At 42.2% G+C, this 25,347-nt stretch overlaps 1 protein-coding gene across 1 annotated transcript in view; it reads left to right on the top strand.

The window, feature by feature from the left end:
* Nucleotides 1-25,347, top strand: part of DOCK6 (dedicator of cytokinesis 6) — a gene marked incomplete at its 5' end in the record, with an annotated part of 204,374 nt that overhangs the window by 45,652 nt on the left and 133,375 nt on the right. Inside the window, 6 exons of the mRNA XM_081316526.1 lie at nucleotides 1,224-1,373; nucleotides 10,552-10,632; nucleotides 11,376-11,532; nucleotides 14,551-14,675; nucleotides 18,608-18,701; nucleotides 19,993-20,155. Coding sequence (XP_081172652.1) covers nucleotides 1,224-1,373; nucleotides 10,552-10,632; nucleotides 11,376-11,532; nucleotides 14,551-14,675; nucleotides 18,608-18,701; nucleotides 19,993-20,155 — 770 coding nt within the window. The remainder of the gene's footprint in view (nucleotides 1-1,223; nucleotides 1,374-10,551; nucleotides 10,633-11,375; nucleotides 11,533-14,550; nucleotides 14,676-18,607; nucleotides 18,702-19,992; nucleotides 20,156-25,347) is intronic.

The raw sequence follows: 25,347 nt of genomic DNA, 5'->3' as shown, positions 1-25,347 counted from the left end.
AATTAGCACTTTCTTAAGACTACATGAAGTAGGTTCATTTCTTCCACTGAATGTGTAGCTATTTATATTTCCTCTCTTCTCAAGAAGAAGCAAAAACATTCAGAGGGAGTTTGTCTCTAGGTTCAAGCAGCAAATTCCTTAATGATCCTTTCTTCAATTACAAATTTCAAAGAATGAAGGATGGATCATCTGAGCTAAGCAGATGATGCATAGGAAATGGCAACAGAGAACCTTTCTTCCTTGTACATCAGGGGTGTCAAACTCCCGGCCGGCCCACCCCATTGCCGGCAATGGCAAAACTGTCCCGATACGTTGTGTGATGTCACGTGACGCGAGTTTGACATGTCTGTTGTAGATTGTACCTTATTTGATCCCCTTTCAAATTCCCAGTAGCCTCAGACACAATAAGAAACTCAGTGGGTTGCATGTCCTGCTAACTTTATCATCCACGTTTATGTCTTTGTCCAACTGCTCTCTAGCTCTTACTGGGCTTCCCGTTAAAATTGTTTTGATGATTTTATTTTGTGTGATGTATTAGTTCTTGTATTAATAATTTTTCTGAAATTGCTAATTAATGCATACGTAGGTCCCTGACCTGTTGATCACACATGGTCTCCAAAACCCCATTTGAGGTCTCCATAGTCCTACAAAATGTGATATTACCAATATAATTCTGCTAGAAATTTCACTTCTGGTTTTCCCATGTTGAGAAGAATTAAAGGGCAAAATGTGTGCCTTAAGTCTTGTTGAGTCTTGGTCATCCTTTAACCTCCTCATCAAATCATCATTTTGCATGGCTTGAGAAAGATTGAATGAGAAAATGGGCACCCTAAATCTCTGCAATGGCTAAAATAAGAAAAACAAATCCAAAGATTTCATCTGGCTGAATGCCGCTAGTTAATTCCTGTTCCTCTAGGCAGGGCATAGGAAACAAGTGTAGCTCCAAGGCCAAAGCCATTATTTCCTCCTATGCTAAAACATCTGCTGGATATTATGCAGGTCTGGCAGAAGACAAAGGAAATTACTTTTGTTCCCTTGTTGTTATATGAAGAGTAGACCCAAGCATCTACTAGATAAGCCAGATTCCAATTTCATCAGAGCTGCAGTTAAAAATTTCCTCTTATCTGGATACAGAGATGTTGCCTTTTGTATTATTTTTATTGCTGTGAAGGTCATGAGGATATTTGGTAGCATTTTTTACTGCTGTCCTCTCTATTTTATAGATCTCTGAAAATTTTTATTTTGATCTCAATTCGGAGCATATGAAAAGCCTTCTCCGAACTCACAGTGCTCATCCTGCCATCTCTACACTAGCTCGTTCAGCTGTGTTCTCTCTTACATATCCTTCTCCAGAAATATTCTTGGTGATCAAGGTAAGATGTTTCTTGTTCTTTTAATAGTCACACTCACAGCCATTCTAATGAATGCTGGGGAGCAAATAGGAGTATACATACCATTATTTTACATGAATACAAAAATAGGATAAATGTTCATACATCTATGAAGAAAGCATGTGTTTTGGAGTTCAATGGATGGATTTCAATAAAGTTTGATTCTTCCGGTGGCGGCGCGGCGCCGGAGACAGCCGTTTCGGGCTGCCCGCTGCTCAGCTGAGTTGTTTTCACCCGAAACAGCGCCGATCAGCTGTTCAGGTGGATTTGAAGCCCCCTCCTCGGGAGAAGAGGAGGGGGTGAGGCCCCAGGTAGGGGTTGAGTTCTCCGGGGCCGCCTGAGCTAAAAGCTTGGGCGGCTGAAGGATTGAACTCCCCCGTAGCCTGGGTTGCTCCCAGCTGTTCAGCGTCTCTGCTCCGGGATTTTTGGAGCAGAGCCAGGCGTTTGCAACCACCCCTGCCAGAAGGAAAGACCTTGGAATAAAAAGGAGCAGGCAGAGCGGTACAGGAGGTCAAGGTGAAGAGGACTTTTATTTTTACTCTCTAGCTTAATGGACTTTATAAACTTAAAGTGAAAGTGCGCAACAAGTGAAAGTGAAAAGATGGCGGCTAAACCTCCCTCAAAAACTCTTCGGAGTGCGGGAACTTCCCTGGTGCAACAGACATCGTTGCAAGCTTTGCTTCCTCCTGCTGCATTGACATCGAAGGATTTAGAAGATGCTTTGGAAAAACAATCCCAGGTAATATCAGAAATGCTGGGTGACAAGTTGGCAAAGGTGGAGGAGAAACTGGAGAAATTGGAGGAGAGGATAGAAGAGAAGTTTAGTGCGATGAGGGTAGACATTTTGTCTACAGTGCAAAGCGTGGCTGAATGTGTGCAAAGTTTGGACGAAAAAGTGGAGGATCTGAGTCAAAAGAATGCTATATTAGAAGTAAAGGTACTGGAGAATGAAGAGTTAAGGGATAGAATGGACGGAGAATTGTGTCTTGTCCAGTATCACCAGATGCAGCATGCTATTAGAATCAGGGGCTTAAAAGAGAATCCTAAAGAAGACCTAAAGCAGCTGATTTCTGAGGCTTTGGAAGAAGTATTGGGTCAGCCAGCATCTGAAATAAAGGGATGCATGGATAAAGTTTTTTGTGTAAACTCATGGATTGCTAGACAGAGAAAGCTACCTAGAGATGTGGTGGTTTATTTTACAAAGAGAGAAACCAAAGATGAAGTTATTCAAGCCGCTTATGATACTAAAGTTGTGATTGCTGACCAAGAAGTTTTGGTTTTAAAAGAAATTCCTCCAAAGATTTTAAGGAGAAGGAAGGATTTTGCATTTCTCGTGCAAGAACTTAAGCAACGTGAAATAAAGTTTAGATGGGAGATTCCTGTCGGATTGGTGGTGATGCATGAAGGTAAACGATACCGTCTGGTTACTGTGACACAGGCGCGTGACTTCTACAATAATGTTTTAAAAGCGACCCCACTATCACTTCTGGAAGCTGCAAAGGGATTTGGAGAAGGGAAATCTCAAGAGGCTGAAGGTGGACAAAAAGAGGAGAATGGTGCTGGAGGGGATCAAATTATAGCCTCGTCGGCTGTTGTTGGAGAGCAGAGGGTGACACGTGCCGCTTTAAAACGAGCAAAACAAATAAAAGAGCAAGACCAACAGAAGTTTATGGAATTCTCAAAGCGTACTTACAGTGAAGCAGTGGGAGGAGCGTGGCCCAAAGAAGACAGAGGGGCTATTAAAGATGTGCTCCAACAGCTTCGGGATGCCACGCATGGCGACTAAATTTCTAACCTGGAATGTTAATGGACTAAATTCACCACAGAAGAGAAAGAAAGTTTTTCAATATTTAAAACAATTCAAGATTGATGTTATATGTTTGCAAGAAACGCATATTAGGGCTATGGACCAAAAGTATTTATCGAACTCAAGATTGGGCACGCAATTTGTTGCCTCTGCGATGAATAAGAAAAATGGAGTGGTTGTTTATGTTAAAAGCGCTTTATCAGCGGAATTAATTGAAGCAGATAAGCATGGAAGATATGTTATGATAGATTTGCTGCTAGAAGGCAAAAAAACGCTTTTAGTTGGACTGTATGCTCCTAATCAACAGCAAGCTGATTTTTTTAGCTCACTTCATACAAAGCTTACTCAATTGGATTACAAATCGTTTATTTTTATGGGGGATTGGAATGGTGTTTTGGATGTACAGATGGATAAGGCTGGTTCTTTTAAGCGCTCTCCGAGTCATGCCAGATTGCCTAAATCTTTTTTTGAAATGAAGGACGATTTGGAACTGCGAGATATTTGGCGTGACACTCACCTGCATGAAAAGGATTATACTTTTTTTTCTGATAGACATCAATCTTTTTCCAGGATTGATTTTATTTTGCTGACTAATGACTTTTTTTCTAGGATTAAGAAGGTAAAGATCTGTGCAAGAGCTATTTCTGACCATAGTCCAGTTTGGTTAGAGATCAATAAGGACAATAGAGATAGGCGCTCGTGGCACGTAAATGAGAACTTGTTTAGAAATCAGAGAAATGTGGAAGAATGTAAACAGCGGATGAAGGATTTTTTTGAAATTAATATGAATAAGGATACTTCTATGGACATGGTTTGGGATGCTAGCAAGGCCTATATGAGAGGGGTGTTGATATATATGAATAACAAACACAGACGTACCTTGGAAGCCAGAAGGAAAGAATTGGAGAACGAAATTAGGGAAAAAGAAAAGGCCTTGATCTTGAACCCATTGGATGTGAAGGCTAAGGAGGTTATTAAGCTATTAAGAGGACAATTTGACAAATTAATGGCTGACCAAGTGGCAACCAATTTGCGGTTTGCTAGGCATAATACTTTTTGCAATGCTAATAAGCCAGGTAGATGGCTAGCTTATAGACTTAGGAAAAAGCAAAGGGCTTCTAATATAGATAAAATTGAACATAAGGGAAAGGTGGTGTTTCAACAGGATCTCATTAAGGAAGCCTTTCTGGACTTTTATTCTAAGTTATATGCTAAGGAGAAGATTAATGAAAAGGATATTGATGTATATTTGGAGAATGCTAGCATCCCGGTTCTTATGCAGGCACAAAAAGAGGAGATTAACCAATTAATAACAGAAGAAGAAATTCTTACAGCAATTAAGGAATTGAAGTTGGATAAAGCGCCAGGTACGGATGGTTTGACTGCGGTTTATTACAGAAATTTACAAATGGAGTTGATAAAGCCATTAAAGGAACTGTTTCAGATAATTCAGAGAGGGGGAAAGGTGCCTCCGTCTTGGAGAACTGCTTTTATTTCTTTGATTCCGAAGGAAGATCAAGATGCTACTCAAGTAAAAAATTATAGACCGATATCACTTTTAAATACAGATTATAAGATATTTGCTAAGGTGTTGGCTAATAGACTGATGAGGGTTCTGCAACAGGTGAGTCATGGGGATCAAACTGGGTTTATCAGTGGTAGGCAAATGAAAAATAATGTGAGGCATATAGTTGATGTGTTAGAGTTTCTGGAAAGGAATAACCAGATCCCTGCGGCGCTAATTTTTTTAGATGCGGAAAAAGCTTTTGATCAATTGAATTGGCAATTTTTGATGAAAGTTTTAGATAAAATGAATTTTGGGGATAAATTTTTGCAACCAATTAGGGCATTATATCAAAAACAAACTGCCTGAATAATAGTTAACAATAGTTTGACTGAAGTTTGTAATATTGAGAAGGGCACAAGGCAAGGGTGTCCGTTATCGCCTTTGTTATTTGTGTTAACATTGGAGATATTATTGGTAAAAATACGGAGTTCGGAAAGAATTAAGGGTATACAAATTAGAGATCAGGATTATAGATTGAGAGCGTTCGCAGATGATCTGGTTGTTACAGTGACCCAGCCAGAGAACTCTGTTGTGGACCTGATGGAGATAATAATGCAATATGGGAAGGTTTCTGGATTTAAAGTTAATGCACAAAAAACTAAAATTCTGGCCAAAAATATGACAGTATCGCAAAAGGCTCTTTTAGAAGGACTAACTGGATTTGAGATTGTTAGGAGGGTCAAATATTTGGGGGTGTTTTTGTCACCCTCTAATACAAAGTTATATAAAAATAACTATGAAAGATTGTGGGGGAAAATCCAAAAAGAAATGGAGAGCTGGGAAAAATTGCAATTGTCTTTGTTGGGGCGAATCGCAGCAGTGAAAATGAATGTCCTGCCTAAATTTTTATTCTTATTTTAAATGATACCGGTTCTTAAGCAAGATTCTAATCTGGAGGAATGGCAGCGAGGTATCAATAAATTTGTCTGGGCAGGGAAAAGGCCACGAGTTAAACTTAAGATTATGCAGGATACTCGTGAAAGAGGTGGTCTCAAAATGCCCAATCTTAAATTATATTATGAAGCTGCTGCGTTAGCAGGAATAAGTGATTGGATTAATTTGACACAAGAGAGATTATTAAATCTTGAGGGCCATGACTTGTTGTTTGGCTGGCATGCATATTTGTTGTATGATAAAAAGGTAGATAATGTGTTTAAAGCGCATATTTTAAGACAAGCATTGTTGAGAGTTTGGAAGAAGTACAGACATAAGTTAGGTTGTAAGATACCATTGTGGGCAATCCCAAAACACGCAATAGAAAATATAAATGTTGGTTTTAAACATGATGTGACCACGTATAAGGAGATTTTAAGTTTGGAAAGAAATGTCTGGTGTCTGAAACCGTACAGTCTCTTGCGAGATGAGAAGATTGTTCAAACTTGGTTCCAATATATTCAGCTACAGGCCAGGTGGAAAGAAGATCAGAAAACTGGTTTTACAATGACTGATGAAAATTTGATAAAGCAAATTAGAAAGCAGGGTCCAGCACATATCAAACGGATATATCTTGCACTGATAGAAATTGACTCAGAAACAGAACTTGCTAAAGATTGTATGATAAAATGGGCCCAAAACATTCAAGAAGTTATTACAATGGATACGTGGGAAAAGATCTGGGTGAGGAACGTAAAATTTACACAAGCTCAAAACTTAAGAGAGAATTTTTATAAAATGTTTTATAGATGGCATATAGATCCTAAAAAGCTTGCAAGTATGTATCCGAATTATCAGCCCAAGTGCTGGAGGTGTGGCGATGAAGATGCAACATATTTTCACATATGGTGGACTTGTAAAAAGGTTAAGGCCTTTTGGATAAAAATTTGGTGGAACATGCAGAAGATTTTCAAGCAAAGGATAAAGTTTTGCCCGCAACTTTTTTTGTTAGGTATAATTACAGATGCTACGGTTGTGGACACTAAGTTGATGTTGAATTTAATTTAATTTAATTTAATTATGTTGAATTTAATTACGGCAGCAAGACTCTTAATAGGCCACCCTGAGTCTTCGGAGAAGGGCGGGATATAAATGGAATTAAAATAAAAATAAAATAAATATTGGAAGAAGGAGGAACTGCCGACTATAGAAGAATGGACTTTAAAGGTTTCTGACCTGGCAGAGATGGCAAAGATCTCGGCTTATTTGAAAGATCACTCGCAAGAACGTTACATTATGGAGTGGAGAAAATGGATTGAGTATATCCAGAACAAATATGGGACTAAAAATTTTCATGTTTGTTTGTTGTCATTCATAATGTGCTTTAACTCCCCTTTAACATAACTACAAACAAAGTACCAATAACAATATCCCACTAAAATCTACTCATAAGCTAAATGGAACCTTTTAGTCCCATATTTGTTCTGAATATAATTTATCCATCTCCTCCAAACTGAAATATATCTTTCCTGTGAATGATCTTTCAAATAAGCAGAAATCTTAGACATTTCTGCAAGATTCGAAACTTTAAACACCCATTCTTCTATAGTGGGCAAACTATCCTTCTTCCAATATTGTCCCACCAGTAACCGTGCTGCTGTTATCATGTTCAACATCAAGTTAGTTTCTTTAACATCACAATCTACAACAATACCCAATAAAAACAATTGCGGAGAAAACTTTATCTTTCTCTTAAAAATCTTTTGAATGTTCCACCAAATTTTGATCCAAAAAGCTTTTATATTTCTACAAGTCCACCACATGTGAAAATAGGTAGCTTCTAAACTACCACATCTCCAACATTTAGACTGTAAATTAGGATACATGTTGGACAACCTCTTGGGATCCAGATGCCATCTATAAAACATTTTATAAAACTTTTGTCTTAAGTTTTGAGCCTGAGTAAATTTAACATTTCTGACCCAAATTATCTCCCAGGTGTCCAACGAAATTGGTTCCTGAATATTTTGTGCCCACTTTATCATACAGTCTTTAACCAGTTCCGTTTCCGAATCCAATTCAATTAAAGCATTATATATCCTCTTTATATGTGCACAATTTAAATCTCTAATTTGTTTTACTAAATTTTGATCTGTAATTGTGATGCCAACCTTTTGATCTGACTTCCACCTAGCTTTCAATTGGGTATATTGAAACCAAGAGTAACTTATGTTTTCTTGTCTTAACTCCTCTAATGATTTAAGTTGCCAATCATTCCCTTGCAATCTAAGTAGTTCCTTATAAGAAACCATATCCATACTAACTCCCATAGATACGCCCTCTATCGCGTGTCCAGGAATTCCCCAAATCGGTATTTTATAATTTAACTTATAATAATACTTTTTCCAGACATGCAATAAAGCACTTCTTATATGGGATTTAAAAGCCCTGTCCACCTTCTTATCGTAAAGCAAGTATGCATGCCATCCATATACCAAATCCCATCCCTCAAGATGAAGTATCCTCTTGTTAGTTAAATTAAGCCAATCACTAACCCACGTCAAGGCAACCGCATCATAATACAATTTCAAATTCGGCGCCTTGAGTCCCCCTCTTTCCCTGGCATCTTGTAAAATCTTAAATTTAACTCTTGGTTTTTTCCCCGCCCAAATAAATTTGTTAATACCCTTCTGCCATTGATCAAGGTTGGCATCCTTTTTCAATATAGGTATCATTTGAAACAAAAAGAGAAACTTTGGTAGAACATTCATTTTAACAACTGCAATTCTTCCCAGTAATGATAATTGTAATTTTTTCCAATTATTTAAGTCCCTTTGTACCTTCAAACATAGTGTTTCATAATTATTCTTATACAATTTTACATTTGAGGCTGCAATATATACTCCTAAATATTTAACCTTCTTCACTATTTCAAAACCTGTTAATTTAGATAACATATCCCTTTCACTCATAGATAAGTTCTTAGATAATATCTTAGTCATTACTATTCACCTTGAACCCAGAAACCTAGTTGTTTTGATTAACAAATTCTTCCCTTGTTTTCTTTATTTCTTGCTGCAAAACTTGTGTTGACTGCATCACAACTTGCTGAATGTCTGTCAGTGTAAATGCAGGAGGTGGCGGAGAGGGTGGTTGTACTGTAGGTTTCATCTAAGTCTGCCCTACAGCTTGTGGTATAGGTGAGGAAATAACATTCTTAGAAAGTGGAGGCCCTCCCCCACGTCTCGCAGCCATCTCTTAGGTTTCGATTTCCTCTTTCACCCAGCAGAATCAGGGGGAAAAAAGGGAAGAAAAAATAACAATTCTCCCAAAGTTCTTAACCTTCAATAAGAAGAAAAGGGAACAGGCTTTCAAATAAGCAAAATCCGATACTGGATAAAGTCAGTTGCTAATTGTATCTCTTGCTTTGTAGCAAAATATAACAATTTTCAAACACAGTCACTTCACACAGGAGAGAAACATTCCAGCACCAGTTTTACTCCATTTCAAACTTGAAACTTGAAGAAGATAATGAAACTGAGTTAAAGTTAAAATCCAGTTTGAAAATTCAGATCTTCCTGCTTTGCTCTGCCTGCTTTTCAAAGGAACGAAATACTCACAATCCCCTCTAAGCAGCGGGTGCAGTTGTCGCGTCTTGTTCCACTCCTTTTGGAGCGAAGACGTCCTGAGAGCAGAGAAAGCCTGGGCTCCGAGGGGGCTCACCCTGTTATCCCCCAAACTACTTGGGAGAATCGCAGGGGAGCTCTACCTCTACCCAGTCCGGCTCGCCTCTCCCTCTTCTCCCGAGGGAGAAGCTCCAGCACCGCGGGACAGCTGATTTTCGCTGCCTCCGGGCGCTTTGACGCTTCCCAGGATCGGGCGGCTTCAGAACGCCGCCATTCGGCACGGCAGCGCTACTGGAAGTCAGTGACCTCAGAATTCTGTAGTCTTTGTAAACATACACTGATTGCCAAGTGCTCAAATTTTGATCACATGATCATGGGGATGCTGTAACGGTTGTAAGCATGAGGACTGGTTATATAAGTTAATGTTTTCAGTGCTGTTTAATTTCAAATAATCTCTAAAAGAATTGTTGTAAGTTGAGGACTAACTACTAGGTTTCAGTTAGTGATATTGATGGGAATATTATTTATTCCATGAAATTGTGTCATATCTATGATCCTGTTAATGCACTATTGAAGTACTAATTCCCTCTTTATAATAGTCATACAGTTCATAGGTTCTTTACCTAGCTTCGATCTATCTAACATCAAACAATAGCTGGGACATTGGTGATGACTAGAGGGAGTCTTTCTGGTCAGAAATGATGGTGACTGCATCATTAATAATAGTCAGTGAATAGCTTTGATTCATGAGCTCAGTTTTTCATTCATTCATTCAGTGAAGGACCCCATAATTGAGTGTCAAGTCATAACTCTCACTTTTATCACATTCTTTTCTTAAACTATGTCTTTGCATATCTACCTCAAGCTTGATCACATTAAGAGATTAGGGATGGAGTTTCCTTGGAAAAGGTATAGCCTACAGAGCTATTGCATTTAATATCCTGTCTTCTGAATACATAAACCCACTTTAGATTCCAACACAAAGTCAGAATTTTACAACAGAGTTAATGCCTATATTATTTATTTCATTCTTTTGAATTTCTAGTAAAAACTGAACTTTGTTAATGAACAAAATCACACTTGTCATTCCAGATTTATTCCTACAGCCATTTCTGACTGTAGGATTAGTTGTCTCAGTTCTGGTTTTCAGTCATTACAAGTTGGCTTTCTTGTCTTATAATGAATAACACTTGTCTTATAATGAATAACACTTGATTTTATTCTTAGGAACTTGATATCTGTTAGCTTTGTGTCACATCCTGTGACATGTTTTCTTTTCCATTATAGCTGGAGAAAGTGCTACAGCAAGGGGACATCAGTGAATGCTGTGAACCTTATATGGTCATGAAGGAAACAGATGCTTTGAAGGTAGATGAAATCCAGCACAAAGAAACTGCCGGCTATGTGTGTAATTTCAATAGAAGAGAACATATGTAGCTCAGGGTTGAACTGTGAAATTCCTGATGCTCTCTGAGCTTGGTGGTTTGTTGCAGACATTTCATTACAGACTTGGTAACATTTATTTATTTATTTATTTATTTATTTATTTATTTATTTATTTATTTATTTATTTATTTATTTATATATATAAACCGCCCTTCTCCCGAGGGACTCGGGGCGGTGTACAGAGTAAGATAGGCAACAAAATGAAACAGTATTGAAAAACAATAATCAAAACAAAACAAACTGGGACCCCAATTAGAGCTATCAGAGCTATCAGGCCAGGCCTGGAACATTATTAGTGTGAGTGTGAGATTTGCTTCCTGTTTATATATAGTAGCTTGCCCTGCCAGGTTTTATTTTTGGGGGCTTGGGGATGTTTTGAAATAGGGGTGGTTATTATATATAAGACAGACCTGTTAATTTAGCTTAATTTCATTTGAATCATTCGCCTAACTCCAGTCATTTTCATTGGTATAACAATAGTTTGTCATTCAGAATGATTATTTAGGCAGCTATTCCTAATGGTGCCTTCAGCTCACATAATTTCCAACCATATTGCCTGCTGAAGCCCAATACATTTACAGAGGACAAATTTGGTTAAAACTGAGATAAGGATCAAACAATTAAAATTGAACCACAGTGATGGTGTTTTCCCCTTGTGCTTTCAGAACAAGGAGAAGTTGGAGAAACTGCGAGTGGCAGGAGAGCAATTTTGCGCCCGGTTGGGGCGCTACCGTATGCCATTTGCCTGGACTGCCATTCACCTCATGAATATAATTAGCACTACTGGGATGCTTGAGAGGGATGCTTCAGACTCTGAAAATGGTTAGTCATTTAAGACTCAGCTTAGTGCATACCTGTATTTGCATAATAATGTCTCCTTGAGCTTGGTGCTATTTGTTTTGGCCCCAAGATAGAATAGGAACTAAATATTTCTGGAGCAAACAAACTCTCTCTGTGAAAATGGGCACTGTGCCATAGGTGGATTGAGTGAAAGATAGAATGCATAATGTGGGAAGACTGGGAAAGCTGCCCTTGAAAAGCATTCAGAAGCTGCAGCTGATGCAAAATGCAGTAGTACTGACAATTGTTTGTGCTCCTCAGTAGTGCACATTGCATCTCTGCTCCCTGAGCTGCACTGATTACCAGTATGCTCCCTGGTGCATTTCAAAGTACTAGTAATAACCTATAAAGCCCTATATGGCATGGGACCAGGCTATTTGAGGGACACCTCTTCCAGATTACATCCGCCTGGATTTATATGGTTTCCCAACTTAACGATGTGATTCTAAATGGGGCTGTGAAATTTTTCCAAGACTTTCTATTTATCCCATACTAGCATTAAAGATAACTTAGTAAAATCCATGCTGTCTTTGTTTCTTTGGTCTTGCCACCTATGGTACATGAGGCTGACACATTAGAAAGTACCGTATATACTTGAGTATAAGCCGACTCGAGTATAAGCCGAGACCCCCAATTTCACCCCCAAAAACTGGGAAAAGTTGTTGACTCGAGTATAAGCCGATCCGCCGTTCTGCAAGCCTCCGCCACCGGCAGAGGCTGGATCTGCGCTCTGCAAGCCTCCGCCGCTGGCGGAGGCTGGATCCGCGCTCTGCAAGCCTCTGCCGCCAGCAGAGGCTCGATCCGCCATTTTGCAAGCCTGAATACACAGGAATACCCTGTGTGGCCGCGGCTCTCGGGGAAGCCCTGGCTGTCCGCTTCCTCGCTCCACGCTGCCATTCGGGGCCCGCGCGTTCCCCGGGCAAATCGCGGCGCCCAGCAGGCGAGGAAACACGCCTGCTCCAGTCGCCCCCCCTTCCCTCAGGAGACGCGAAGCAAGTGACCGCCCGGAGCTTACCGAGGACTTGCGCGCGGCCGAGGCTTCGGTGCTTCCAGGATCGCGCACACCTCTCCCAAGCCGCCGCCGTCCGGAGACCTGCCGAAGTTTGGGGAGGTTTGGGGAGGTGCCCAAACCTCCCCAAACGTCGGCAGGTCTGCGCAGAGGAACGGAGACCTGGGGAGGTTTGGGGAGGTGCCCAAACCTCCCCAAACGTCGGCAGGAGGAACGGAGACCTGCCGACGTTTGGGGAGGTTTGGGGAGGCGCCCAAACCTCCCCAAACGTCGGCAGGTCTGCGCAGAGGAACGGAGACCTGGGGAGGTTTGGGGAGGTGCCCAAACCTCCCCAAACGTCGGCAGGAGGAACGGAGACCTGCCGACGTTTGGGGAGGTTTGGGGAGGCACCCAAACCTCCCCAAACGTCGGCAGGTCTGCGCGGAGGAACGGAGACCTGGGGAGGTTTGGGGAGGCGCCCAAACCTCCCCAAACGTCGGCAGGTCTCCGTTCCTCCGCGCCCTGCCTGCCTGCTTCTTTCCGCTGTGGAAAGAAGCAGGCAGGCAGGGCGCGGAGGAACGGAGACCTGCCGACGTTTGGGGAGGTTTGGGGAGGTGCGCGCGCACCTCCCCAAACTTCGGCAGGTCTCGGACGGCGGTGGCTTGGGAGAGGTGCGCGCGATCCCGGAAGCACCAAAGCCTCGGCCGCGCACAAGTCCTCGGTAAGTTTTTTTTGTTGACTGGAGTATAAGCTGAAGTGGAATTTTTCAGCCCAAAAAGTGGGCTGAAAAATTCGGCTTATACTCAAGTATATACGGTATATTATTCTTCCGGAATGAAAACTGAGATGCCTTGTGACGGGCATCAGGAAGAAAATGCCACTCTTGTCCCCTGGCTGAATCATACTTTCTGATAGTTTACTAGCAAAAGACAATAGCAGTCTGGCATGCAGGCATTCAACATAGGAATCCCAATACTGAAATACAGAGTGGTGCATTTTGTTTATGATCATGAGGTTGGAAACCAATTCAAAGGAAATTTGCAACTTTTATTTAAAGACAGGAATATTTCAGTAGATTCACAATTAGAGATAAGAAATTTAAGTCCATCTTCATAATCATATTTCAAGGTCCCCTCTTTGGCAAACCTTGCATGCCGTTTGCAAACTACATTGTGTCTTGTCCCTGCTATAGTGTTCATATAGCTTTTTATATTCCACTGGAGATACCCACTTGCCAAGAGGCATCAGAATATCATAAAGTATAGCCTCTGTAATAGACTGTGATAGTTCAGGGCCCATTTTTAGGACACTGAGATTCCCTTCCAGACAGATGTGTTAATGGCTACTGTTCTGTTTCTTGGGGGCCCTTTTGATTTGCTTGTTTTTAAAAAGCAAGAGAATAATTTTCAAAAATGGCTAATTGAAGCTCTACTTTCTCAGACAGATTATATGCAAACTGTAGTCTGTATCCATTATGTTTACCATTGAAATAACATTTACTCTTTTTTTCTGTGCTGGAGATAAACTTAAGAATAGAATAGAGCTGGAAGGGACCTTGGAGGTCTTCTAGAACCTATACCATCTCAGACAAATGACTGTCTAGTGTCTTCTTAAAAACCTCCAGTGATGGAGTGCCCACGATTTCTGAAGGAGAGCTGTTTCACTGGTTAATTGTCCTCACTGTTAGGAAGTTTCTCCTCAATTCCAGGTTGCTTCTGTCTCTGATCAGTTTCCAACCATTGTTTCTTATCCTGCCCTCTGGTGCTTTGGAAAATAATTTGACCTTTGACCCCCTCTTCTTTGTGGTAGCCTCTCAAATACTGGACTACTGCTATCATGTCACCCCTATTTCTTTTTTTCTTTAGACTAGCCAAACCGAAATCCTAGCCAAACCGAAGATAAGGAATTTGAAGATCATAACAGTAATTCACCTAACTGTTAGGTTATTTCTTGCTTATGACTTCTAAGGACATATGCATGCCTTTCCTACTGAACACTCTCTCCTTTTGCAGAGCGCAAAGGCACCTGGAATGAGCGCAAGAGAAAAGCCTTTGGACGCCTGAGTGTTGGTGAGGAAATGTGCAGCTTTAGCAACTTCCGTCCAGCCACCCTCACAATCACCAATTTTTTCAAACAGGTTAGAAGCTTGAATGTTTTTTGGACTAGCCTCACCCAGAGCATCATGTAGGTTTAATGTTTCTGAACCTCTGAGAATGCAGATATAGAAACAGAGGGGTTGAAGCATCTGTGAAGTGAGTAAAGCATAAACTTCCAGAATCTCTTCTGGCAAAATATAGTAATTAGTCTGCCATGAAACAGTGGGTAAATCACTTTTCTGTAGCTGCCAAAATGGAAACATGTCAGTGTGATAGACCCAACATTCTTGCTTAATGGAATGGGGTAAGCCCCAAGGTCTGAAAGGAAAGTAGCTGGGAGAAAGATGCCCTTGCCTTCATATTTCTTGGCATGCAAAGTGGTTTCATGTGGCCCGTGAAGCCATCCTGAAAACAGGATGCTAACGATGTAGAGCTGGCCACGCCCACCCAGTAGGCCATATGCACTCTAGCCATGCCCACCCAGTAGGCCACGCCCACCCGGCCCCCTGAGGGCAACCGCAATGCTGATGCGGCCCTCAATGAAATTGAGTTTGAAACCCCTGTTCTAGAGTCTCAACATCTTTTTTACATTGTGGTGACCAAAACTGGTTGCAGTATTCCAGATGTGGCATTACCAAGACATTGTAAAGTGGTATTAATACTTAAATACTTAAATACTTAAGACATTGTAAAGCGGGTCGAATCCCGAGTGCCGCGTAACAGAGTGAGCGCCTGTTACTCGTCCCAGCTTCTGCCCACCTAGCAGTTCGAAAAACGTAAAAAAATGCAAGTAGAAAAATAGGGACCACTATGGTGGGAAGGTAACAGCGTTCCGTGCGCTTTTGGCATCTAGTCATGCCGGCCACATGACCACGGAGATGTCCTTGGACAAGCACTGGCTCTTCGGCTATGAAACGGAGATGAGCACCGGCCCCTAGAGTCGGAAACGACTAGCACGCATGTGCGGGGGAACCTTTACCTTTACCTTATTAATACTTCATGTGATCTTGATTCTATCCTTCTGTTAATGCAGCCTAGCACTGTGTTGGCTTTTTTGGCAGCTGCAGCACACTGCTGACTCATATTTAAGTGATTGTCTACTAGGACTCCGAGATCCCTTTCACCGCACTACAAACAGGGCACGGCTAGTGCCCGCGTGATACTCAATAGCCCCACCCTGTTCTTGCATGATGCAGTGTCTTGTTTCTGCACCCCACGGTGGCCATTTTTGTGCCTTGCAGTGCGGTGATGCCCTGTTTTTGTGCCCCACGGCTCAGTGGAGTTCCATTTCTGCTCCCCACGGTGCGTCATCCATTTTTGTGGCTTGCAGCATGATGGTGGCAGCCCATTTTTGCACCCTGAGGTGCAGTAGCAGCCCTTTTTTGTGGCTGAGGCACGTCATCCCATTTTCGCAGCTGAGGCGTGGCAGTGTCCCATTTTTGTGTCCCAAGGCATGGTGGCATCCTGTTTTCACAGCTGGGGTGTGGCATCAGCGTACTGTTTTCATAGCTGAGGTGTGGCGGCAACCTGTTTTTGCGTTCCACAGCTGCGGCTTTAGCACAAGTGAGGTTGTGCGTGCACACTGGCCAGTCTGTCCCGCGGCCTGGTGGCCAGGAAGCCATGGCTCACTACAGGGCCATGGCCCACAGGTTGGGGACCCCTGCCCTACAGTAGTCCTTGACTTACGACCACAATTGAGCCCAACATTTGTGTTGTTAAGTGAAAATTTATTAAGTGAGTTTTGCCCCAGTTTACAACCTTTCTTTTCCACAGTTGTTAAGTGAATGGCTGCAGCTGATAAGTTAGTAACCTGTTGATTAAGTCAATCTGGCTTCCTCATTGCGTTTGCTTGTTAGAAGGTTGCAAAAAGTGATCACATGACCTTGAGAGAAAGTAATGGTCATAAAGCAATGGTCATAAAGAACCAATTGCCAAGCATCAGAATTTTGATCACATGATTATAGGAATGCTGCAGAGGTTGTAACTGTAAAAAATGGTCATAAGTCGCTTTTTTCAGTGCCATTGTAACTTTGGACAGTCACTAAATGAACTGTTGTATGTTGAGGGCTACCTGTATACTGTATAATAAAACTGCACAGGGGAAAATAGAAAGAAAATCATACCAAATGAACTAGGGAGAAAGTTAAAATCAAAAAGACCTTTGTAGAATTGAAAAACAAACCCTTAAAAAACAACTAAACAAATTACAGGTAGTCCTTGAGTGAATCTCGTACCTCAAATGAGATCACTCCCTTGCTTGTTAAAATGCATGTGGCTTCTTAAGTGCACATGAGGTATTTCAGGGTGGGGAAGGCCATGGGGGGGGCTAGTGATGGAACAAGCCCCCAAGGCCTCCCCGACCCACTAAGATACCTCATGGTTCTCCCTCTCTTCTTGCCGCACCAGACTCACTTACCTTGAAAAGATCTCTCTGCTGCGGTTCCTGCTTTTGAGGGACAGAAGAGTCAATGGAAGGTCCTGAATGCCGTAATATTGTGCAAGTTGAGGCACTGATCCTCTTTTGCAAAGAATGGGTGCCTGAATTCTCAAACTGTTTGTGGTGCCTGTCTCCTGCTTCCCCCCAACTCTGGAGCCACACAGCTGCCGTCCCTGGAACAGAGATCAGGGGAGGGGTCTTCTGTATGCCTCTGGAGGTTGGATCCAGCCCTCAGAGGACTACTCCAAGTTGCTGCTACCTGGAACAGAGCTTCCAGAGGTTGAATTCAGGCCTCATAGTGGTCCTCCAAGCCATTTGCACCTGGAACGGAGATCCAGGGGGGTGGCCTTCTGCATGCCTCAGGAGGTTGGATCCAGGCCTCGGAGGACTGCTCCAAGCTGCTGCTGGAGAACGAAGCTTCTGAGGCCTGTATTCAACCTCCGGAGGCATGCAGAAGCCCTCACCCCATCTCCATTCCAGGTGCAAATGGCTTGGAGGGCCCCTCCAAGGCTTAGATCCAACTTCCGGAGGCATGCAGAAGGCCCCCCCATCTCTATTCCGGGTGCAAATGGCTTGGAGGGCCCCTCCAAGGCTTAGATCCAACTTCCGGAGGCATGCAGAAGCCTCCCCCGGTCTCCGTTCCGGGTTGCTTGAAGGAGGCCTCTGAGGCTCTGAGGACAATAGGGGTCACTTTCTCCCCTAGCACGGGGAGCTCTGGACATGGGTGCTAGGGCCTGGCCTTCTCCCTCACTTGAAGGCTTCAGGCCTGCCCTCAGGCAGAAAGAAGTTGGAAGCAGGAGAAAGGCACTTTTCGCATAGAAAATGAAAGTTTCTGGGGTCTGTGATTTGGCGCAACGTCTAACACGCGAGATCACTCACTCCAGAAACTTCCATTCTCAGCGCGAAAAGCATTTCCAAGCCAACTCTCCTCTCCCTCAAAGTGAAAGAAACTGTGACAGAGAGGATTTTTGCAAGGTAGGTGAGTCCGGCGTGGCAGGAAGAGAGGGGAAACAGTTGTGAGGAGTGGGGGGCAATAGGGTGAATGTTGCAGTGCCACTGAAGTCACTTGTAAGGGCAAACGACTGCTGTGGTGCTGCAATAGTCATAATTTTGGGACTTGCTCGTAAACACTAGGGGGTGCTGATCAGGTAACTGAACGAGCGTTAAGTGAATGCTCGTAACTCGGCAATTACCTGTAACCTCCTTATTAATAAAATCCTAAATGTATATTTTTAAGAAATATTTAAACAACACATATATTAAGCTATCAGAATTATATAACCTTCTATTTCAATGTTGTGAATAATTTTTTAAAGAAAGAATCAAATCTAAATTGGAGAAAATTGCTTCATCTGGTTTTCAGTACAAAGCAGATTTGAAGGCTGAGAGTCTTGGCAGGCTGTGTCCTGATTTGATTTTTGAATACTGAAGCTCTGCATAAACATTTTTGGATGAGAGGTAATAGAGAACACTCGTAAAAGGCTATACTAGTGAATGCCACCGTCTTTGCCTTCTTCTGTCTCTCTTCATTTTCAGGAAGGCGATCGTCTCAGTGATGAGGATTTGTACAAGTTCCTAGCAGATATGAGGCGGCCATCTTCTGTCCTGAGAAGACTCCGTCCAGTTACAGGTAAAATAGGGTATTGTAATACCATTCTTTGCCCTTTTTACTTGCTCTAGCATGATCTTGCTCTAACATGTGCCCAATGCATTTCAAATTTCCCCCAAAATGTGTTATAAAGTAAGACTGAGCCGCCAGTTTTCAAGTGGCACTTTGGAAATTACATTGATGTAATGAAGTGTCCTTTCTTCAAAGTACTGAGATGGCTACATTCTCTAGAGAGCTCAGCCTGGTGACCTCAAAGGCTTTTTTTTATTTATTTGTATCCCATCTTCATCATTTTTACAAATAACTCAAGGTGGTGAACATATCTATCATACCTTCTTTCTCCTATTTTCCACAGAACAGCAACGCTGTGGGGTGGCTGAGAAAGAGTGACCCAAAGTCACCCTGCCAGCTTTCATGGCTAAGGCAAGATTAAAACTCATGGTCTCTCACTTTCTAACCTGGTGCCTTAACTGCTAGACTAGATTGACTCTCTTTCCAAGTTGTCTATGCAGGCACCCATCCACAAAACTTGGGCTGAAGCTATCACCCATGTAGTCACTGACCATTCATTCATTCATTTTCTATATCCACCCATCTCAGCCAATTATTTTTGTAATCGGAATCCCAGTATTCTGTGGATGGCTTTCTGCTGATCCATAGTTTTCTAGAATTCCCTTGACCCTTCACACATAAACTTGACCCTTCACACATACTGTGTTTCCCTGAAAATAAGACCAGGCCTTATGTTAATTTTTGCTCCAAAAGATGCATTAGGGCTTATTTTTCAGTTAGGTCTTATTTTGGGGAAAATACAGTACTAAATGTCTCCCATCTGGCTAACGATCTTAACTGGGGCTTATTTTTGGGGTAGGGCTTATATTACAAGCACCCTGAAAAATCATGCTAGGGCATATTTTCCGGTTCAGTTATTTTCAGGGAAACATGGTAGATCTCCATGCACAATGCTAAGGTATAATATGCTTTGTTTTGTAATAGTATGGAAATAATATTACAAAAAAAAACCATGGTATACCTTAGCGTTGTGCATGAAGGTGTGTGTGTGAAGGGTCAATTCTATCTCTGCTCTTTAGTCCCAATGGTCTTGCTTGGGCATCTTGTAAACAAAAAGAGTTCTGCTGCTAGTGCTTGTCCTTCAGCTTCAGAATGGCTTCACATAGGATAAAGATGGATCTCAGCGTCATCCCACCTTCCAGTTGTCCATGGTCAATCCTTGTGCTTGAGGCCTGTCTAGACATGTTGCTCTGTATGTACAGTAAATCATTCTTACATTCTTCTTGTTTTTGCATCACAGCTCAATTCAAGATTGATATTTCACCAGTGCCAGAAAACCCCCATTATTGCCTCTCACCTGAACTGTTGCATGTCCAACCCTACCCTGATTTGCGTGTCCGACCCACCAAGGAGATCCTTGAATTCCCTGTTCGAGCAGTCTATGCCCCTCATACAACATATCGGTGAGCACACATCTTGTGAAATTGCAAGTGTAGTCCCTGAGAGGAAAGAAGCTCAGTTTTGGAGTTTTCTTACTTTCTTACTCTTTTTATACAATCTTGCACATTACCATTGAACACAGTTGATTGTGATATTCCACTGATTATTTTGTGTGGAACATAAAGCTTGTTGAAAACTTCAGTTCCTTTTCATTTGGCCTACCTCACCCTTTCTCTCTTTTCTTTCAGTTGCCAAAAAGTGTTCTTCATAAAAAGATAAAGGCCATGAAACTTTCAAGAAAAGGTTTTTCTTTTCTTTTCTTTTCTCTACCTTTCTTTCTTTCTTTCTTTCTTTCTTTCTTTCTTTCTTTCTTTCTTTCTTTCTTTCTTTCTTTCTTTCTTTCTTTCTTTCTTTCTTTCTTTCTTTCTTTCTTTCTTTCTTTCCTTTTTATGTTAAAATAGAACCCTTATTTAAAAGTAAGCAGGAGAACTTAAGGAATGATGATGTCTCTACCATCAGCTAGCATAATGAAATCCAACAGGGATAAATATACTGATTGTCAATCAGGTTTCAGATCCCCCCTTCACTCTGGCACCTCTATGGTTCTTTATCTGAAAAGGAGCATATGCAGTTGCATTGGGCAGGTATACTGTCTAACCCAGTGGCTCCCAACCTTTTTTATACCCCATACCCCTAGAATGCTTCTAATATATTCTTGCACCCCTTACAAAAATTATGCATATACACTATAATTTTGAAAACTCAAGTTTTTGCACCCACTGGAATATTGTCTCACATCCCCAGGGGTGCGAGCACCCCCGGTTGGGAACCCCTGGTCTAGCCAACGCCTTTATAGAATAGGGAGGCTAGGTCTTGTTAAATATAACCTCATGTTTCTTATAATAACCAATATGAGATAAATATCTCCTTTGTCAGTGATCTGAGACTTCACTTTAATAATGACTGTTGTTACATATAGGAGTCGACTCTACCAGGGCTGCTGGTCACATCTGTTAGGACTCACTTCAGTCCCACATCTTAAGAAAGCAGAACTCTTGGAAACATTTTCTTCCAATAGGAACTTTTATTAAGAGTAGTTGATAGCAGGCATAATAGACAGGATCTGAGATTTCCTGCGCAAAGCGATAGGTTAAGGTATCCCCAAGCAAGACCGCACCCCATAGTTCGTCCGGCCAGTGTGGGACAGTGAATCCCCAGGTGTTAGGTCCATTGTGGGAAATGGGGAGATAACATTGGCCCGTCTCTGGTTCACACAGCGATGGTCGGCGGCTCTTCACACCTTCCTCTGAGAGCATGGAAACAAACCAGGCATGGAGGTTACATTCCTTATTCCCTCTGTTGTTCTAGCTGACAGTTTAGGGAGAGAAAGTTCAGAGAGAGATATAACGTGGGAAAGCAAAATATTACATTGTAGAAGATAGAGGAAGCAGAGCCAATAAACCTGCGGGCACATCCCCCCTCCCCCTTTAGCGTATGGCAGAACCCAGGGAAAGGTGAGATTTGATTTTGGGTCAGAGGGGATAGATAGAAATGAAACGGAATGGGTTCTGACAATATCATTTGATCTGTGTAATAGTATCTTCCCTAAGGAATATCTTTTCCTGTTGCCTTGCCTTTTTCTTGTATCCGGAGCACCTGTTTTGCCTGTTCAGCCATTTGCTCTTGCTACTGCTTGGTTGCTGCGAGTAGGAACCAGACAGTGAAATTCTGCTGATGCACATGGGCCTTGAGGAGAGAAGAGTGGTTCTCACAGGAGTGTCCCTGTGTGCTGTTGGACTATAGTGCTTGAGACCCCAAACATTGAAGAGCTTTCACTTCTTTCACTGCATGTCCTCTACTTGCATTCCATAGACTGACCTCCCCCAACCCTTTCCCCCATTCATTCTTCTAAGGCAGAATGTGGGCCTTCTTAGGAAAGAGCTTTGTTCATGTGAATGTATTCCAATATGCCTGGCAAGGTCTTATAGTATCACTAATTACATTGCAATTGCAACCTGGCTCTCTAGAAGAGGAGCAGCATGCCAGGAAGCTTTTGTATCTATGGCAGGTAGCCTGTTTATTCTCTCTATCAGCTTTGCTAGTTAAATAGGTTGGTGCATTGAAGAAAAGCTGTAAGAATTTGGGGGTGGGGGGTATTGCTGTGGCTGACTAGTAGAAATTATCCCTATAATGCTCTTGGTACTGAAGAAATGCCAGCTAATAACTAAGTCAACTCTAATCCTTGCCCTAAGACATCTGCCGCACAGACTGTTAAATCAGACATACCTTAACAGGGATCTGAGTAAGCTGAAAATAAGCTCATAAGATTAAAGCAGATGGGGATTTGGCTTGATTTTTCAGAACAGTGTGATTGTCATTGCTGAAACTTAACTGTACATTGCTTGAAAGAGTAGGTTATTTTATGCTTGGTCCCATGTGAGGTATGCTGTGTGATTCTTATTAGTTACAGCCATGCATCATAAGAGCTTTATGCCATTCCTTTCCTGGAGCAGAGAGGCAGGCTGGTGAAGCTTACCTAGCTGGGTCTGGAGATGATTTTAGGAACTCTTCTCAGAGAGCAAACTGGTATGCGAGCCCATCTCCAGGTTGGAGGGTAATATGATTGTTTTAAAAAATTAACTCCTCTTACCCTGTTGGCATGGGAGTACATCTCCAGTTTGGAAGCTAATATGATTTTTTAAAAAATAAAAATAAAAAATTAACTCTTATCCTGGACAGGCTTTCACTAGTCATTGAAAACTTTTGCACATTAATTCCTCCAAGCCTTCATATATTCTCCCTTTACACTCTTGAGTGTCATGTAGCCAAGAGGGTTTTGTAGAAGTTATCATAGGGAGCGGGTCTAGCTGTCACACACAGAGCTATGTTACCTAGTTTGGGTAATGAACTCCCTTCTGGTTACTTGTATTAGGCAAGTGAGCTTTAAAGAGAAGCAGTGAATAGAATTGGGAACAGGTTTTGGTGAGGTGGAAGATAATCAGATATATACCATAAGAAGTCTCATCAGCTGTTAGGTTTTTGAGGCAATCCAAACAAGAAGCACATCAATGAATACTAGCACTATCTTTATTGTAAAATTTACATTAACAGTTTCGTAAATCTGAAAGTATTCCTTCTCTCTTTTCCTTTTACTCTCCCAAAAACTAGAAACTCTCTTTTGAAACAGTTTTCACCACCACCTCTGTGTTTCTCTGGCCTGTGTTACTTTTTGCATGACAGGTGTTCAGTCATGTAATTCCATTACATGAACATACAGGGGATTAATGAATTAATGAATTTGGATAGATTCAGCAGTCTACTGATTTAAAATACCAGAGTTTAACATAAAATTAAAGGAAGGTGAACAATTTCTTTTTCACAGAACACTGATTTTTTTCACTTGATTTTTTTCCAGAAACAACGTACTTCTTTTTCATAGGTTGTACAGGAAAAATGAAAACTGTGATATATGTCTGATAACCACATTTCTGAAAAATACTTTGATTTGAAGTTGGATTATGTGCACTGTCTACAAGAACTGTGAAGGACAGATTTATAAAGAAACCTGAAAAGATTACAGCAAGTTTATTAATCTCTGGGTTTGTTGTTAGCATCTAGTTGAGTAGTTGAGTAAACATCACATAAAAAGAGGGTGGCAAACCAATTTCATAATAATGTCTAGAAAACAGAATGGCTGTGTCAGTGTAGTCAGTTCAACTCAAGGGAGTGAATGAATGGTTTGGAAACAAAATAGAGAAAAGAGGCTAAATATTGTTTTCCCTTTGCCCATTCTGTAGGTAAGCTCTGTGGTTTCTGGGGATTTTACAGAGTGAAGCTATGAAAAGCACAAAGCATAACCTTATAGAGTAGTGTCTGCTGAATTAAAAGGAGTAGTTACCTTCATAGCTGCAAGCTCCCATTCTTTATTTTGGAAATCTTGGTGATCCATGCTGGATAGCTTTTCTTCAAGCAACTTAACTTCTAGAGGTGTCAAACTCAATTTCATTGACGGCTGCATCAGCATTGTGGTTGCCCTCGGGGTGGGCGTGGCCAGGGTGGGCGTGGCCTACTGGTTGGGTGTGGCTGGAGTGCATGTGGCCTACTGGGTGGGCATGGCCAGCTCTACATGGTTCGGGTCAAGGGTACCTATGGGGGCTGGGCAGGAGTGGGACAGATCTAAGGGTCTCTGGCAGAAGGAGATGGGACTGGGGCAAGTGCCAAGGCATGGTCCACTGGAGGAGCCTCACTGTTCCTCTCAGGCCATGGGGGGGGCTGGACAGTGGCACGGGGGTCAAATGCCCAGACTGGCCCTCAAGCACCCACAGCACTAAGCCCAGTCCCACTTCCCCAAGGGGGTGCCCAGCTGCTGTGCTTGCTCTCCTTAGCCAGGTTGCTCATGATGGGTACGAGGGCAAAGTGAGGAAACCCAGCTTTGTATCCAAAGCTTCCTTAGCAATAGGATGGGAGACCCCCCAGGATAGGCCAGGAGGAGGGGGCAAGGGGATGGTGAAAGGGCAGCAGGGCAGGACTAAGGCAGGACCTCCCTTAGACCCCCCCTCTCCTTCCTTCCTTCCTTCCTTCCTTCCTTCCTTCCTTCCTTCCTTCCTTCCTTCCTTCCTTCCTTCCTTCCTTCCTTCCTTCCTTCCTTTGAATAGACTGGTGGGAAAATATTTGAGATGTTGTTAGCTGCGAAGTCGTGTCCGACCCATCGCGACCCTATGGACAACATTCCTCCAGGCCTTCCTGTCTTCTACCATCTTCTGGAGTCCATTTAAGCTCACACCTACTGCTTCAGTGACTCCATCCAGCCACCTCATTCTCTGTCGTCCCCTTCTTCTATTGCCCTCGATCTTTCCCAGCATTAGGCTCTTCTCCAGTGAGTCCTTCCTTCTCATTAGGTGGCCAAAGTATTTGAGTTTTAGCTTCAGGATCTGGCCTTCTAAAGAGCAGTCAGGGTTGATCTCCTCTAGGACTGACCGGTTTGATCTCCTTGCAGTCCAAGGGACTCGCAGGAGTCTTCTCCAGCACCATAGTTCAAAGGCCTCAATTCTTTGACGCTCAGCCTTTCTTATGGTCCAACTTTCACTGCCATACATTGCAACTGGGAAGACCATAGCCTTGACTATACGCACTTTTGTTGACAGGGTGATGTCTCTGCTTTTTAGTGTGCTGTCTAGATTTGCCATGGCTTTCCTCCCCAGGAGCAAGCGTCTTT

The sequence above is a fragment of the Vipera berus genome (assembly GCF_964194415.1).
Source record: "Vipera berus genome assembly, chromosome: 2".
Lineage (NCBI taxonomy): Eukaryota > Metazoa > Chordata > Lepidosauria > Squamata > Viperidae > Vipera > Vipera berus.
This window is presented reverse-complemented; position numbering and strand designations above follow the sequence as displayed.